The sequence below is a fragment of the Euleptes europaea genome, chromosome 4 (genome assembly GCF_029931775.1).
Source record: "Euleptes europaea isolate rEulEur1 chromosome 4, rEulEur1.hap1, whole genome shotgun sequence".
Classification (NCBI taxonomy): Eukaryota; Metazoa; Chordata; class Lepidosauria; order Squamata; family Sphaerodactylidae; genus Euleptes; species Euleptes europaea.
The window spans coordinates 29,430,235-29,447,434 of record NC_079315.1 but is presented as its reverse complement, the minus strand read 5'-3'; the positions used below and the strand labels follow the sequence as shown (position 1 = coordinate 29,447,434).

Sequence of the window (17,200 nt, the reverse complement as noted above, 5' to 3'; positions counted from 1 at the left end):
AAGAAAAAAGCTGTCAGTTTGGAGAGCTGACAGATGAATTGCAGCAGCTACAATTTGGAGCCAAGGCCGTACATTTCGCAGGAATGCCCTCCAGCGGGCAGCCAGGGCAACCAACTTGGAGTTGCAGCTTATGATCTTGCCATAGGGGAATCTAACCAAAAGAAAAGGTTAAGGCCTAAATGTCTTAGAACTAGGACACTTGAAGAATTGTCTCCTCCACTGTGCAAAGGTCACACAAAGGCCATAGACCTGTAAATGCCCAGTCTGCTTTAACTGTGGACATAAATCCTGAATGCTATAGATCTGAAATGAGTAGGAGGACAAATCAAGATTACACAGTCCACTTGGCAGCAGGGTCCCCTCCCAGCCAACTCATCATCTGTTGGGACAAGTTTGAAGTTCAGCCACTCTGTCTGTTTTTCTTTCTCGTTGCCCGTGTCACTTGAATAGGCAGCTTGGAACTACAGTAATAAAAGCATTTAATTGTTTGAACAGCAGTAATGGAATTGTATTTTTTTTGCTCTCAGGTGTCAGTGTGTCACAGGATATACAGGGCCACAATGTGAAGTGAACATCAACGAGTGTGAATCTAGCCCCTGCGCAAACAGAGCAACCTGTGTGGATGCCTTGAACTCGTTCATTTGTAAATGTCCTCCTGGCTTTACAGGCAGCAGATGTGAAACAGGTACACAGGACCAAAGAACTGGCAAAACCAGTGCTCAGCAATGTTTCTGAGAAATGGTTGTGCAAAACTGAACTGGTACTAACCAGCTTTCTATGAATGTAATGGATTTCATAATGAAATTTCGTTTTCGACAAAGTTACAGACCTTCAATATGGCATTTAGCTTTTCTCCCAGTGTTTTATTTGTGACAAGAGTTTCCTCTTAAGCTGCTTTGTGTAAGTCTTCAACAGCATAAACCTTATAATAACAAAGACCATCTGGATTTTTCTTACTGGGCAATATTCAGAGCTTTTTGCATAGTTTAATGTAGTGACAAATTTTGTCCAGTTGCTATTGTTCTGGCAATAGTGTACCTTCAGACTGTTGAAAACTCTGCCGGAAACAGAGTTTTGTAGTGTGTGTATAGTACCATTTCATTTCCTTCAAAAAGCCTTGAATGGGAAGTTCTGTTCTATTACAATGAAATATTTGGTGGTTTAATTACAATGGGTCAATCCATGAAAAAGCATGTGACTAAAGATGTATATTTGTAAGGGTGCTTTCACACATGCTAAATAATGCCCTTTCAATCCACTTTCAATGCACTTTAACAATTGTTTGCAAGTGGATTTTGCCATTTCGCACAGTGAAGTCCAACTGCGAAGTGCATTGAGAGTGGATTGAAAGTGTATTATTTGGCATGTTTGAAAGTTCCCTATGTTAACTAATCAAGATCCAAAAGAAGACACCCTGTTTGTTGAAAAAGTTATTACACCTATGCAAACTGGGGGAAAAATAATAATCAGTAAGTGTCAGAAATTCCAGATCTGGCTATTACGCTGGCATTAGGCTGTTGAGCTTAGAGTTCCTGGAGGAGAGAGAGAGTAGGGCGAGTGAGGCGAGTATGATTCAAAATATATATATAACTCACAGGGATGATCTCCAGTCTGCAGATATTCACATTGATCTCACCACTGCAGAGGTTAGCACTGATAGGTCTGTCTTTTATGTATATCAATCACATTTCAGGCTTATTGGCCTAGGAAGGGCTTTGATTTGATATATATAAACAATGACTATTCTTTTCTCTGTGGTGCTGTGCATGCTAGGCACTGGGGCAAATAGTTTGCTTGTACATGCTGGCCTACAGGCAGATAGTGGTACATATGAGGGATTGGCAAGAATATAATAAATGCTGTACTCTTCCCTCTCCCCACTTGTTAAGTAGTGCCATCATTGGGGCGGCTGGAGTCAAAGATTTTGTTGCAGACGTTGGCAACAGACTGTGCTGCAGACTGGGTGGGGAAGGCAGGCACTCCCCACTTCAGACACCAGGCAGCTTCTTCTGTTCCATCTTAATGTGTGTGTGTGTGTGTGTGTGCGTGTGCCCTGGAGTCAATAATAAGAGAGAGAGAATCTGTTTAGGGCAAAACCAGATGAAATGTGTGAGGAAGTTCTGAGACCTTCAACACCTGCAATTTAACAACACCTTAAAAAAAGTTGAGGGGAGCATGAGTGGAGAAGTTAACCCTTCCCCCTCATGCCATTTCCTCAAGCAAAATGCCTTTCTCTCAGCTGCCATTATTCTAGAGAGGCAGTACAAGACAGGCAACCTCACTGTTACTTGAACCAAAGGCCAAACTAGAAGTGTATAATTATATTAGTCTGCCACTCACAAGTAATGAAAGCAAGGGTGGGGCAATCCTGCCTTTTACTGCACTGCACAACAGTGCTTAAAGTGTTTTTATCTTAATCTGATTCGCTTTTTGTGTCAGAGCTGGGTTGGGAAAAATATTTCAAACACAAAGTTCAGCAAGGTATGGCTTGGAAGTGGGTAAAGTTTAGGTCCCTTCACCCATCTGTGTTTTATAAACAGGGCTTCTGCTTTCTGCTTTCTTTACATACCAATGGGCAGGTTGTATATTTACAATTATACATTATTTGTTCCCACTATTTGCTTTCTTGGTTTGCTGAATGCCTCTCTGTGTCTGATCTGGAAGTGAAATTTTTAATTTGCCTGCTTGTAAAATTAGGGCACTTTCTCTTATCTGCTGGCAATTTAGCAGTCAAGATCCCATGGGTGAGAGGTATGACTCTTAAGAACTTTATCCCACTTGGCTGGAGGGGGGAAAGTTCCAGCCAGAAAAATGTGTTTACCATTGAAACAAATGAAAATTTAAAACAGAACTGAATAACTAAAACAAATAGCCTCAATAACTGATTTAACTAAAACCTATCCAAGTTATTCTTTTGAAAAACGAAAACAAAAATTAGGATGAAAGGAAATGTTCTGCACATTCCTAGTACTATCCTTATTCAAATCTTAAAACACATAGTTAAATACAAAAAGACATTTTGATTTCACTTGGATCTAAAGTTGCTTATCTTTCTCTGGATTTCATCCTTAGTGTGCTGTTGTCTTTGGTAAGTTGGGAAAAACTGGGCTGTTCAGCTCTAGAATGTAAGGCAAACTGAATGCAACCACTAAATGCAAACCAGCATAGTAGGACCAGATCATTTATCCTCAGTGCCACAGGTGTCCCAGTGAGCCTGTGGGCGACTGATGGGGGTTATAAGCCCCTCGTGATAGCCCTACTTTGGTCACGTGCGAAAACAATAATCATTGGAAAAGACAATCATGCCAGGAAAAGCTGAAGGCAACAGGAAAAGAGGAAGACCCAACAACATATGGATTGACTTTATAAAGAAAGCCACGGCCCTCAGTTTGCAAGATATGAGCAAGGCTATTAAGGATAGAACGTTTTGGAGGACAGTGATTCATAGGGTCACCATGATTCGGAAGCGACTTGACAGCACTTCACACACACACACACACACACGACTTCTGTGTGTTTATGTGTGTGTGTGATTCCTTGTATATGTACTTCCTACAGTACTAGTCCACCACATTTTTATCCTATTCTTCCTCCATAGAGTCCAGGGTGGCTTCAGTGGTTTCCCCTTTCTACATTTTTTGTTCTCGCAACTGCCCAGTAAGGTTGTTTAGGTGGAAGGAGAAAGGGACTCACTGGTCCACAGTTGGTTGGTGAGTTTGGTGGTTGAGTAGGGATTAAAACCTGGGCCACCTGTTCCTGTTTGAGTACAATAAACACCGCACTGCACTGGGACCTAATTCTTTAGATGACATCATTGATATTCCCACTGTAAAGGTGTGCATTTGTTTAGGCGCTCTTTATAATGCCTGGATGTTCCAAGACTATCTCAAGATCGGCTTGTGTGTCCTGTTCACATGGCAGATAGAGTTTGCTCTTTGTTCTATTTAAACTCACACATTTGCAACCAAACTACTGAAGTTGTGAAATGTAGGAGACATGCCTGAGTATTTTCTGATTTCGTTGCAGAACAGTCTTCTGGATTCAATCTGGACTTTGAAGTTTCTGGGATCTATGGCTATGTTATGCTGGACGGTGTCCTCCCCACTCTCAGTGAGATCACCTGTGCCTTCTGGATGAAATCCACTGATACTACTAACTATGGGACTCCAATTTCTTACGCAGTGGAAAATGGGAGTGACAATGCATTTCTGCTTACAGATTACAATGGGTATATGAGTTAGCAGCAGTACTGTCTTGAATGCTAGACCAGCCTTCTGTATTTTCATAGGCCTCTTTATTCTCCACACAGGTGGTCAGGCTTTCTAACAATGTTGGCATCAGCAGTAAGAGCTTCTCTGTTAGGGAGCGCACACACTACAGCTTGGTTAGAGCATTGCACACAGAACCAAAATTAAGGTGTGTTTCATTAAAGAATGACACAGCTCTGCTTCTTGCAACTTTTGATCTATTAAATTTTAAATGTTATTAAAAGTGAAACTGCAAAGTGCTTACCACACCTTGATTAAAAATGTGGTAAAAATGGATAAAGTTGTTTTGCAGGCCCCCAGGTTTGCCATTCTTGATCAAGAATGTACCATGATTCTGGATTTCAAAAGAAAAAAATGCTCTGAGAAGCTCAGGGACATCTCAATTTGTCTCTCTTCATACGTGAGCTCAAACCAACATTTTATTCATAGTATATTGACTTCCTGTGCAATTAGATGTTTTTGCAGCTTTTTGGGGAGGTGTATGTGCCAGTTTAGATATTACTTCTTCCACATGGCTGTACTCTTGCTGGGCTGATCCACATAAAGCAATTAGTAAATATCAGAAACAGCCTTGTACAAATGTAGAAAAGAAAGATAGATTCTGACTTAAGCCACTGCAGGTATTTACAGACAATTCAGTCTCTCCCCCCCTCCCCCTCTCAAATTATTGCAGGTGGGTTCTTTATGTGAATGGGAAAGAGAGTATTACAGATTGCCCTTCTGTCAATGATGGCAACTGGCATCACGTTGCCGTCACCTGGGCCAGTACTGACGGAGCCTGGAGAGTCTTTATCGATGGGAAGCTATCTGACGGAGGCCGTGGTTTATCTGTCGGAACAGAAATCCCTGGTACTGCCCTGCTTTTGCATTTACTCCGTTTCGCTTCACTTATGTGAAGCATTCCCACTGTGAAGTGTTTTGTGTTTTCCAGTTACAGCTCTTAAGATGGGGCCTGCTTCTGCCAGTTCTTCTCTGTTTTTCCCTTTGATCACTTTTGAAGAAGATCATAATTACAACAAACGGATAATTGTATACAGGTTGAGTATCCCTTATTCAGACAGACGATATCTGGACTGACCCCGAAAACCAGACTTTTTGAGCCGGCATTCAGGCATTACTCACAGCACTCCAGTTTGCTTTCTGATGGTTCAGTGTACACAAAATTATTAAAAATATTGTTTAAAATTACATTCAGGCTATGTATATAAAGTGTCTTTAAAATATATATAAAACATAAATGAATTTTGTAATTAGACTTGGGTCCCATCCCCAAGATATCTCATTATGTATAATCAAATATTACAAAATATGAAAAGATCTGAAATATGGACCACTTCTGGTCCCAAGCAGTCCGGATAAGGGATGCTCAACCTGTATATATATTTCAAATTAGCAGTTGTTGTTTTTTTTAAAAAAAACTTTTAACCAAAACACTCTCTCAGGCCTGATTTATGCTGTAGTATGGAAGCTGTTGCCAGAAGGCCTAGCCACACATGCCCCTCCAATAACCTATACATGGTAGTTAATGACATGGAATTACATAGGGTGGAAGGCATTTACTGGAAGACATTGAAATACTGGAAGCATGGGGAGGGGCTGTGGCTCAGTGGTAGAGCATCTGCTTGGCATGAAGAAGGTCCCAGGTTCAATCCCCAGCATCTCCAGTTCAAGGGACTAGGCAAGTAGGTGATGTGAAAGACCTCTGCCTGAGACCCTGGAGAGCTGTTCCCGGTCTGAGAAGACAATACTGACTTCGATGGACCAAGGGTCTGATTTACTATAAGGCAGCTTCATGTGTTCATGTGTTCAAGACATTGAATTACGTAGGGTAGGCATGATGATATGGTTACCTCTTGTCAGTGCTGCCACGCAGACACGGCTCCCATGCTGCAAAAGTAATAATATGTGAACTGAGTTACATTGATATCGTCTGTTCATCCTCAAGTTGGGTGCAACCATTCCCCTCCCCCCTCCTGGACACTATTGACCCATCAACTGTCTCAAAAAATTACAGCCTAGTTATTTCTTCCCATGTAACTCAACCTAGGTCACCCCATCTGCATAGTTTTATCTCTTCATCCATAAAGCTGCTTCTGCAGCACTCTGCCTTGTTAGCTGAAGTTACAAATAGAATAATGTTGATATATATTATCCGTTATTCAGGTACAGGGTGTGCTGGCTTCTTCATATCCTGCTTTTCTGCCTCGTGTAGGTGGAGGTGCTTTAGTGCTTGGACAGGAACAAGACCAAAGAGGAGAAGGGTTCAATCCTGCTGAGTCTTTTGTTGGCTCAATCAGCCAGCTTAACATTTGGGATTATGTTCTGTCTCTAGAACAGGTAAATATATAGCATCTAATTTGGTTTTCTGAAAGTTTGCTGGGATGAAAATCTGAAGTAACCTTCCATCTTCCCAACCTGATTTCCCCCTTATATCTCTGTGTCTTTCTCAAATGAACTGATAGAATTGTTGCTGTTATTTTGTAAAACAATGTATTAGCTGAAGATGTCTTGCTTGTTCATATAAGCATCCCTGTTCACTTACCACAGCATTCTATTCTCTGTACCCAGAAGTAACGGGTCTCCTACTCTCTACAATGTGCTTTGTTCTTAGACTAATTAATGACTTCCTGTTCTTTCTCAACTGCCAGTTATTTTGCACAGCTCATGAATCAGTAGTAAATTATCAGTTCTTGTTCCCTTGGAAGAACAATGTAATTTCATGGGAACAGTCCTAAGTTATCTGTGGATCGAACAAGCAACTAGAGCACAATTCACATCCTTTACAAACTGGTACCTTCTGAAATATTGCTGTTCTCTGAAACACTGGTAAAAATAAGAATGGTTCCAGGTTTGCCTTGAATTGTCATAGTTCATTCACTCACTTTGTTTTCAGTCTGTTGCAGTTTTGATATTGCTTTGTTTTCCACACCTGACTTGTTCTGATTTTGTTTTTATTTAAAACAAAATCGCGGACCCAGGGGCAAGGGAGGGAGCAGAGCAGGGGAGGAAATAACACACCACACACAATTAATTGGGAAAAAGTAGGTCACAGCTTTAATAAACACAACCACAGGAGCACTGGCACAGCATGGGGACAAATTCAGTGTTGGGCAACCCGCCTGCCGCCCAATTAAACCCATCCCTCTAGCCCACCTGCTAGGCGGGAAACCGTGGAGTGGAAAACCCCCAGGATCCCACATGGGCACCAGCCTCTGCATGGTTCCCTTGCCACCTGGTGGTGAGAGCCAGCCAACATCCCCCACCTGGGCATGCCGTTGAATGGCTCAACCCCCCAAGACCCTGTAAGGGAGTCCCCAAAGCAGGGGAGGCAGGCTCGCAGGCACAGCCTCCCCCCCACCAAAGGATCCATTCAAATGCCTGAACTGCCATCCCAGCTGACAGAAACATAGAAGTACTGAAAAATGAAACGTAGAGCTGGAAGGGACCTCGAAGGTCATAGAATCATAGATTTGAAGGGACCACCAGGGTCATCTAGACCAACCCCCTGCACAATGCAGGAAATTCACAATTACTTTCCCCCACACACACACCCCATTACCCATACTCCATGCCCAGAAGATGGCCAAGATACCCTCCCTCTCATGGTCTGCCTACAGTCATAGAATCAGCATTGCTGACAGGAGGCCATCTAGCCTCTGCTTAAAAACCTCCAAGGAAGGAGAGCTTACCACCTACCGAGGAAGCCTGTTCCACTGAGGAACCACACTAACTGTTAGAAAATTCTTCCTAATGTCTAGACGGAAACTCTTTAGATCTAATGTCAACCCATTGGTTCTGGTCCGACCTTCTGGGGCAACAGAAAACAATTCGGCACCATCCTCTATATGACAGCCCTTCAAGAACTTGAAGATGGTTATCATACCACCTCTCAGTCTTCTCCTCCTCAGGCTGAACATACCCAGCCTGACATACCCGGTCACCTAGCCAAACTCCCTGCACCCAGCAGAACTTTTAAGACTACACACACCTACTCCCCAGTTACCCCTGCTCTATGCCCAGAGGAAGGCAAAAAAAATAAAAAAAATAAAATTCCAGGACCCCTGGCCAATCTGGCTTGGAGGAAAATTCCTTCCTGACCCCAAAGTAGCAATCGGCATTACCCTGGGTGGGGAACAGAAGTAAATAAGCCGAAACACTACCCTTAACGACTGAGACTCAAAGGTGGGTGAGTGGGAGAGCCGGAGCCAAGTGTGGGGAAGGGCCCGGCTGCAGCCCAGCTAAGTAAGGGAGAAGCGGGGTGGCCCATGCAGAAAGAGTGCACGCAGGCTCACCTGGGCTCCCATGCCCCTCCCAGGCCACCATCTGCCAGCCACAGGGTGTACAGTGCCAAGCCGGTGGGACCAGCCTCTTTACCTCAGTACTCCCAGCCTGGGTCACAAACTCAGCCTCAGTTGAGTCAGGGGGCCTATTCTTGCAGCACCAGGCTGTCTCGTGTGGACAGAAGGCATTAGTGAGGTTTCTCTGGACAATGTTAGAATTTTCCTCCCTTCTCCAGTAATAAATTACTTCTTGTTCTTTAGCAGCTTCCTGGCACTCATGAATCAACTGCAAATTATTGGCTCTCTGTCTCTTTTAAGGTGAAATCATTGGCTGTTTCTTGTCCAGAGGAATTGCAAAAAGGCAATGTATTGGCCTGGCCAGATTTCCTTCCTGGGATTGTTGGAAGAGTGAAGATAGATTCCAAGAGCATGTTCTGTGCTGGTTAGAACCTTAATTTCTTATAAAAGCGATAGTTTTTAAATTAGGTTTGGGAACATTCTAGGGTTCATTGAAAGCTTATGAGAAGTTTCTTGGTAAGAGGTATTTTTGAGGTTCTTAGCCAGACAAGGCCATTTGATTTCCCGAACATCTTCTCATGTTTGAAACACGTTGGGAAGTGGGATAACCAGTTGGGTAATAATTTTGTTTTGCACTTTTTTGGCAATGCCATTTCTTCATTCCTCATGAACTGATTGTGCACCATAGACAATGTTCTAGAAACTTACTGAGCACAAAGGTGGAGGATGAATCAACAGGGGGGAAGTTTCTTAAAAGTAGAAAATTCCAAAAATCATTGGAATTCTTTATTTATTGGTCCCCCTTGAAAGATGCAAAACTTATGATGCAATGACACCCCCCCCCCCCCCGCCGCTGTACTGGCTTTGCATAGATAATTAGATTAGTTAATGCTGGAACATTTAGTCTTCATTCTTCAAATTCCAGTGTTGTGTAATAACATTGGGACCTCATGCGAAATATTTATGGTTCCCTGTACAGGGATGTTGAAAGAGTGAAGGCTAAAACAAGGTCAGATGGGAGAACTCTCCAGTCATTCATTGGAAACAGAAATTTAAATCACTTTTGGCTCCTTATTCTGTTTTCTTTTACTTGTAAGAAAATCTTGTTGACTGTGTACATTGGCCCATAAGAATGACCCATGATTTTATTAAAGTGACCTTAGAATTTTTCTGCATATAATTTTTAAAAATTATTTTTATATTTATGTTTAAAATGCTTCTTACAGAAAAAGATGCTATACAAACAAAAATTGAAACTTAAAATACAATGCAAAATAAAGACCCTACTTGACAAACTGACATAACTTTTGCATTATTGATTTCCAAATCAGCTCAGTCTGTTGTGCATCTTTCCCATTCCTTAGAGCCATCAATCTAATTAGTTGATAAGTCTCTAGACTTTTTTGTGCTGGTTCTTGGACTGTCAGAGCTGTTACCTGTTTTCTGTCTCACAAACACAATTCTAACAGCTGTGATAAGATGTAGGACAATAAATATAGATTATTAGGAACTTTTGACACATAATTAAGCAAAAAGCCTCAATTTTAAAGGTAAAATCAGATGCGAAACCAGCTTTCATTACATCAAAACAAGACTGCCAGTAGTTTTTAGGTCTTGTACAGGTCCATGTTATATAGTACCAAAGATTTGACTGGTCAGAGTGAAGCCTCAGGAATTAAGATAGTTGGTTAGAAATATTTGTAACTGTGTCACACCCCCAATTTTTAAGACATACACTTCTGCCCCTGGTTCTATCAAAGATCTAAAATGGAGCCAATGAAGTATAGCCCCTCAGAGCTTTGCTCACCTGAAGAGTGAGAAGATAATGCAGTACCAGTGAGGGAAAATGTAACTACTAGGTAGTGATGGGAATGAAATTTATGCTACATGTTTGGTAGTAACTGGAGTATTTAGCTTGAACTCAGACCGTGAAAGCCTTCGACAATATTTAGCTTTTGATTTTGTTTATCTATATCTGTGCTGTTTTCAGCATGTGTGTGTCTCTGTGTGTTTCTTTTCCCCCCACACAGATTGCCAACCCTTAGAAGGTTTCATTCCTCACCTGAGGACTTCATCAAGTGAATTAAAGCCAGGGTCAGAAGTCTCCCTCTTTTGTGACTCTGGTTTCTACATAGTGGGGAATTCTGTCCAGCACTGTCTAAATTTAGGACAGTGGACACAACCTCTTCCAAGATGTGAAAGTAAGTGCTCTTGGTAATTTTCAGAAGAAGGTTACACCCTCCCCCCCCCAATTGAAATAAATGGGATTAGAAGGGGGTAACTCATTTTAGGATAGCACTGTTTGACTTCAGAATCTATAGCACGAAACTAACTAGCCCACACCAACCTACGTTAGTCATCTATGGCACATCAGGAGCCTAAAAAAGGAAAATGTAGCTCTTTTCTTGTTTATAAAAGCTTTCTTCTGGCGCACATTCTGCACATCCAGACCCCTGATAGGAAGGAAGGAAGGAAGGAACTTTTGGCACTGAAATGTTCCATTTATGCACTTCCATTAGCAGGGGATCTGAGACAAAATGGCATAGCTCCATGAAATAAATGTACTGCCTGTGCAATAGCATCTAGTTTAGGCTGCTTCTCATAACTAAACACATTAGCATTTATCCAATTCTCCATGCATGGAAGGCATACAGAGTTTTCTCTGCATTCCTGCAGTTCCTTCCATTGACCAGAAAGATCATTCCTGGGGTCACAAGACCCATGCAGAGGCACAGCCATACAGGTTGGTGGGCTGGAGTGAAGAGGGACAAGGGGATGAAATTGACCCCTTTCCTCTGTGGAACTGCTCCTGCAGAAGAGGAAAAACTATTGTATCCCCCTTGTCCTTCCTCACTCCAGAGCCCCAATCCATGCAGTTGCGCCTCCATGTAAGTCCCATGTTCCTTAGAGTGATCTTTTCAGGGATCGGAAAGGGCTGCAGGAACAAGGAGGAATCCCAGAAAACTTAGCATTCTATGCACTGAGTGGTAGAGTATTCACCAGTGTCCATAGACAAAGTACAATTTCAGAGGGGCAGAAGCTCACATAACCATGCGCAAGATTACAGAGTGGGGCTGGACATTAGGGCAACAATTCATGTTTCATCTCTGTGGCTTCTATGCAGTCCCACATCGGGACTGCGCAGGCGCAGGCCAGCCACGGATAAGATTTGTCAGCTTCTAGCAAAATCTAAAAAGAGAGTGCTCCCCCTCCCCTCGGGGCATGCAGCCTTTCCGCCCAGGGGGAAGGAGCACTCTTCCCTCCAGTTCTCTTTCTGCCGCCATGGAGAGAGAACGTGTTAGCTTCTGTTGGAGCAATGGAGTCTAAAAAGGCTCCTCTTTTCAAGAAATGTGCCACCTGTGGTACAAAAATGGCTAAAACAGACACTCGTAAAGAGTGCCTGTTGTGTTTGGGAGAGGGCCATATTTCTGCGTCTTGTAAGAGTTGTGCCAAACTCACCGCGAAGGCCCTGAGGCGCCATTCGACTCGCCTTCTCTCCCACCTCTACAAGGAGTCTCTCCGTCCGGATCCGGCAGTAGGCCCTTCAACCTCCTCGCAAGGTCAATCGGTTGAACCCGGGCCCTCGTCCAGAGTGTCTAAAGTCTCCAAACAGTCGGCGGGAGATACTTCCAAGCGGGTCAAACCTTCCTCGGTGGTCATCCAACCCGCTAAAATTATCGCACCGGTGGCACAAGATGGCCGCAGTCATGGCTCCTCTCACCACTCATCTCGCTCTAGATCTCCACGCCACAAGTCGCCTTCACGGTCCTCCAGGTCGATTCAACGTCGATCTCAATCCACCTCATCTCGCCGCCGAACTCAGCCCAAGTCTCCTCATCCACTGGCTTCTCTCGCCTCCGACGTCGCTGGGCACCAGCCCATTACCATTGAGGACTCACCTCCTCATTCCCTGGCTACCCCCTCGGCTCCAACTCCGAGCAGGGCCCAGGAGGTTAAAATCTTTATGGAGCAACACCTCATCAAGCTCTACAAGGACGTGCCCTTGGTGGCTAACAAATCGGTGGCGTGGCCCGATACCGACACCGGCTCTGTGTTGGCAGCTGCTCAGCCGCAATCCGCTATCACTAAGGAAACTCAGTCGGTTGCTGAAAAGAGCCATGCAGTTTTGCCTCAGGGATCATTGCACATCGAGCCCGGCCAAACGTCTCGGCCCCGATCCCATACTCCGACACCATCCCAATCTCTTTGGCATCAGTCGGTTCCTCGTCGAAGTCGATCTCCTCGTCGGAGCCATTCAGCCCGTCGGAGTCGATCCACATCTCGTCGGAGCCGATCAACCCGTCGGAGTCAATCCGCATCTCAACGTCCTCGAGTGGCTGCTCGTCGAAGCCGATCTACTCGCCGGAGTTGATCGGATTCCCGTCGACACCAATCTGATTCCCGTCGGAGCCGATCCATTCATCGACGCCGATCCATCTCTCGTCGGAGCCGATCTGCTTCACGTCAGAGCCGATCGGCCCGTCGAGGTCGTTCTGCATCCACACGTAGGTTGACACGTCGTAGTCGCTCTCCAGCTTCCCGTTGACAGCGAGACTATCCTTGGAGCCGGTCTTCCTCTCGACGACGAGACAGCCGTCGACGCCAACCTTCTTGACACCAACGTTCGCTTACTCCTTCCGTGCACTCGGAAATTTCGGCTGGTCGCCACAGTCGTCGATCGGGCACTCGCTCAAGGTCGAGGGACTCCCGTCGACGTCGACATGTCTACAGAGACGATCATGGCTCTTCCAGACACAGTTCACGACTCATCCCGTCTCGCCATCCTGATGTCAACATCCCGGACCACCCAAGGCAAGCATCTCGTCGTGGGCTTCTATGTCGAAAGACATTGCACGTTCAGAATATGACACCGAGGTGTCTCTGGACTCAGATAAAGAGTCCTGCACTTCACAACCCTCCCCGGAGGACACTGTGGGGGACTCTAAGCCTATATCCCCTGCGGGAGACATCCACATGTATGCGGAACAACTTATCCGCATGGCGAAAGCCCTTAATATTTATTTTAGTCCTGATGATGCTGGTCCAATGGATTCCATTATGGATATACTCCACTGCCCGGATGCGGGTCCAGTGGCGCTTCCTATGATAAAGAGTATTCTTGAAGTGGTTCATGCCAATTTGGCCTAACCTTGTTCTGTTCCCTCTTCCTCCAAGAGAGTTGAAAATGTATATAAAATCCGCAGGGAAGGCGGGGAGTTTTTGTATCAACACTCTCTGCCTAATTCAGTGGTGGTGGAGGCGCTCCCTGGTAAATATAGATCGAGAGCACATTCCTCACCGCAGGATAGAGAAGGGAGAAAATTGGATACCCTCGCTAGAAAGATTTACTCTTCTAGCGCGGTGGGATTGCGCATCTCTAACTTCCTAGCTGTTATGGCTAGATACCAGTATTCCTTCTGGGATAGAGTTTCCCCACAAATCTCCATCCTTCCTGATGACCAATGGCCCTCGGCCAGGGCCATCCAGAATGAGGGCATGTCTCTCGCGAGACAGCAGCTCACACCAACGTGCCATGTGGCGGATTCATCTAGTAAGGCTATAGCCTCCGCCATAGTCATTCATCGATATGCATGGCTCCACCAATCCACACTCCCCCATGACACTCAAGCACGCGTAGAAGACCTTCCTTTTGAAGGCACGTCCCTGTTTTGTGACCAAACGGATACGTTCCTGGACCGTCTAAAGAAAAATAAGACTAATGCACGGTCACTGGGAATTGCCCCTCAGGCATCTGACCCAAAACGGCAGTATTTTGGCCGCCAGACCTCTCAATCTTCCCGCCCCTATAGATTCCAGGGGGCTTTTCACCAATCTAACTTCTGCCCCTCATTCCCACGTCCGCAACAGGACAGGGAGTTCCAAACTAAACCTAGAGGCCGCAAAGGGCCCAGGGTGTCCCCTAGTGGTTTCAATAAGCCTAAACAGGCATGACTAGAGGTTCCAGTGTATTTCTTAGACCGGTTGTCTGCATTTCACAATGCCTGGGTTGCTGTTACAAATGATGTTTGGGTGTTGAAAATAATAAAAGTTGGATATTTCATCGAATTCGATGCTCTACTCCCATATTGAGCCCCAGGCCGCTCTACATCACCGGTCCCTGAGCCACTTTTGCAGGAGGTCGACACCCTCCTTTCCAAAGGGGCCATTTCTGAAGTCCTTCCCGCTGATCAAGCTTGCGGGTTTTATTCTCGCTTCTTTCTTGTGGACAAGAAGGGCGGGGGGAAGCATCCTATACTGGACCTCCAAGAGCTGAATGAGTTTGTTAAAACCAGAAAGTTTTGCATGCTTTCACTGCCGGAAGTGCTTCCCCTTCTTGACAAACGTGGTTTGTGGTGTTAGATCTCCGCAATGCTTATTTTCACATTGCGATCCATGCTGATTGCAGGCAGTATTTGAGGTTTGAGTGCAATGGCAGATGTTATCAATACAATGTCTTATCCTTTGGGTTGTCTACAGCCCCTAGGACATTTACCAAATGCCTTGCGGTGGTTGTAGCTCACCTTGCGCTCAAAGGTTGTGTCATCTTCCCCTACCTCGATGACTGGCTGGTGGTAGGAACTTCGCAGTCAGGGCTGCTTACTCAACTTGATATAATCCTAGAGACCTTCAACAATTTAGGCCTACTAGTCAACTTCTCTAAATCTAGGCTTGTCCCTTCCCAGGTGCAAGAGTTCATTGGGGCCCGTTTGGATGCCACGTCAACCAGAGCCTTTCTCCCTACACAAAGGGCCCGTGCAATTCAGTCTATGGTCCTTCGGTTCACCAGGAATAGATTCCAGACCGCCCTCAAAGTACAGAAATTTCTGGGCCTTATGGCCTCCACCACGGCCGTGGTAGAGTTTGTGCGTCTCCGTATGCGCCCACTTCAGGGTTGGTTCCCCCGGACGTTTAGACTTAACATCGACTCACAATACAAATGTCTTTCCATCCCAAGATATGTTATACGCTCTCTGCAATGGTGGTCTAGCGATTCCAACCTCCTTGCAGGCCTTCCCTTCCACCTTCCCTCCCCAGAGTTGCATCTTTTCACCGATGCGTCCCATCAGGAATGGGAGCCCACTGTGATCACCTCAGGGCTCAGGGCATCTGGTCTGCGTCAGAATCCAGACTACACATAAACCTGCTTGAGCTTCGTGCTATACGCCTTGCTCTGTCTTTCTTTACAGGATATCTGGAAGGGCATCACGTTCAGATTGCTACAGACAGTTCCACCGCTCAGCATTATCTGAACAAACAGGCAGGCGTATGGTCCGTTTTGCTCTGCAGGGAATCCACCAGCATCTGGGAATGGGCCATAGCGCATCAGGTGACACTTGTAGCGATACACATCGCAGGCACAAGCAACACTCTGGCGGATGCCCTGAGTTGTCATCCAAATCAGGCGCACGAGATCACTCTGAACACGCACTGCCTACACCACCTATTCCATCTATGGGGTCGCCCACAGATAGATCTGTTCGCCACACATCTCAACTCTGTGTGTCCACAGTTCTACTCAAGGGCAGGAGCGAGCCCAGGCTCCCTGGGCGATGCCTTTCAGTCAACATGGAGCGGGGCTCTGTTTTATCTGTTTCTACCTTTCCCTCTACTTCAGAGAGTAATTGCCAAGCTCAGGCACGACCACACCAATGCCATAGTGATCACACCCTTTTGGCCCAGGAGGTCATGGTTTGTGATGCTAATGTCCCTTGTCCACGGGGAATTCATCCACCTACCCAAGGACCCTTCCCACTAACCCCCGAACATCCAGCTGGCAGCCTGGAGGATTTGACTCTAGGGCAGTGGTCTGATAGAGTAGCCAGAGTTCTGTTATACTCCCTAAAGTCTTCCACCCGCCGTTCGTACAATTCAAAATGGAAGCGGTTTTCTAGTTGGGCGACAACCAAATCACTTTCTCCTGTTACATGCCCGTTGTCCTCTATTTTGGATTATTTGATGTCCCTCAAAGATGGTTTATCAAATTCCTCCATTAAAGTTCATTTAGCCGCTATTTCGGCTTTCCACTGCAATATTGACTCTTTTTCAGTTTTTTCTCACCCGCTATCCAAAAAATTCCTTAAAGTCTTCATCAACTTATACCCTCTGGTCTCGCCTCCCATTCCGCAATGGAGCCTGTCGTTGGTACTCTCACAACTCATGAAGCCACCATTTGAGCCTCTGGCTACATGCGAGCTTTCCTTACTGTCTTTCAAACTGGCCTTCCTTTCAAATTGGCCCTCCTCGGTGAGGAGGGTTAGTGACCTTTCAGCACTGTCACATTCCCCTCCGTATACTAAATTTCATTCCAATAGGGTTGTGTTAAAACCAAAACTTTCCTTTTTACCAAAAGTGGTCTCAGCCTTTCACCTTGGCCAAGACATAGTTCTACCGGTATTTTTCCCTAACCTGTCCTCTAGTGCAGACAGAGCCCTACATTCCCTAGATGTTCGCAGAGCTCTCCTTTTCTATATAAAGCGAACACGCAGTTTCAGGAAGGACGATAATTTATTCATCTGTTTTGGTGGTCACCGTAAAGTGTGTCGAGCCTCCCCACAGACTCTCTCCAGATGGATCACATCGGCCATCAAGTTGGCCTACGAACTTGCAGGTCAAGAGTGCCCTGACATGATTAAA

At 45.2% G+C, this 17,200-nt stretch overlaps 1 protein-coding gene across 1 annotated transcript in view; it reads left to right on the top strand.

Moving 5' to 3' along the window:
- SVEP1 (sushi, von Willebrand factor type A, EGF and pentraxin domain containing 1) overlaps positions 1–17,200 on the top strand; it is a 162,135-nt gene that overhangs the window by 82,955 nt on the left and 61,980 nt on the right. The window contains exons 25-30 of the mRNA XM_056849206.1: positions 528–685; positions 4,027–4,228; positions 4,942–5,117; positions 6,481–6,605; positions 8,867–8,990; positions 10,597–10,767. Of these exons, the coding sequence (XP_056705184.1) occupies positions 528–685; positions 4,027–4,228; positions 4,942–5,117; positions 6,481–6,605; positions 8,867–8,990; positions 10,597–10,767 (956 nt within the window). The remainder of the gene's footprint in view (positions 1–527; positions 686–4,026; positions 4,229–4,941; positions 5,118–6,480; positions 6,606–8,866; positions 8,991–10,596; positions 10,768–17,200) is intronic.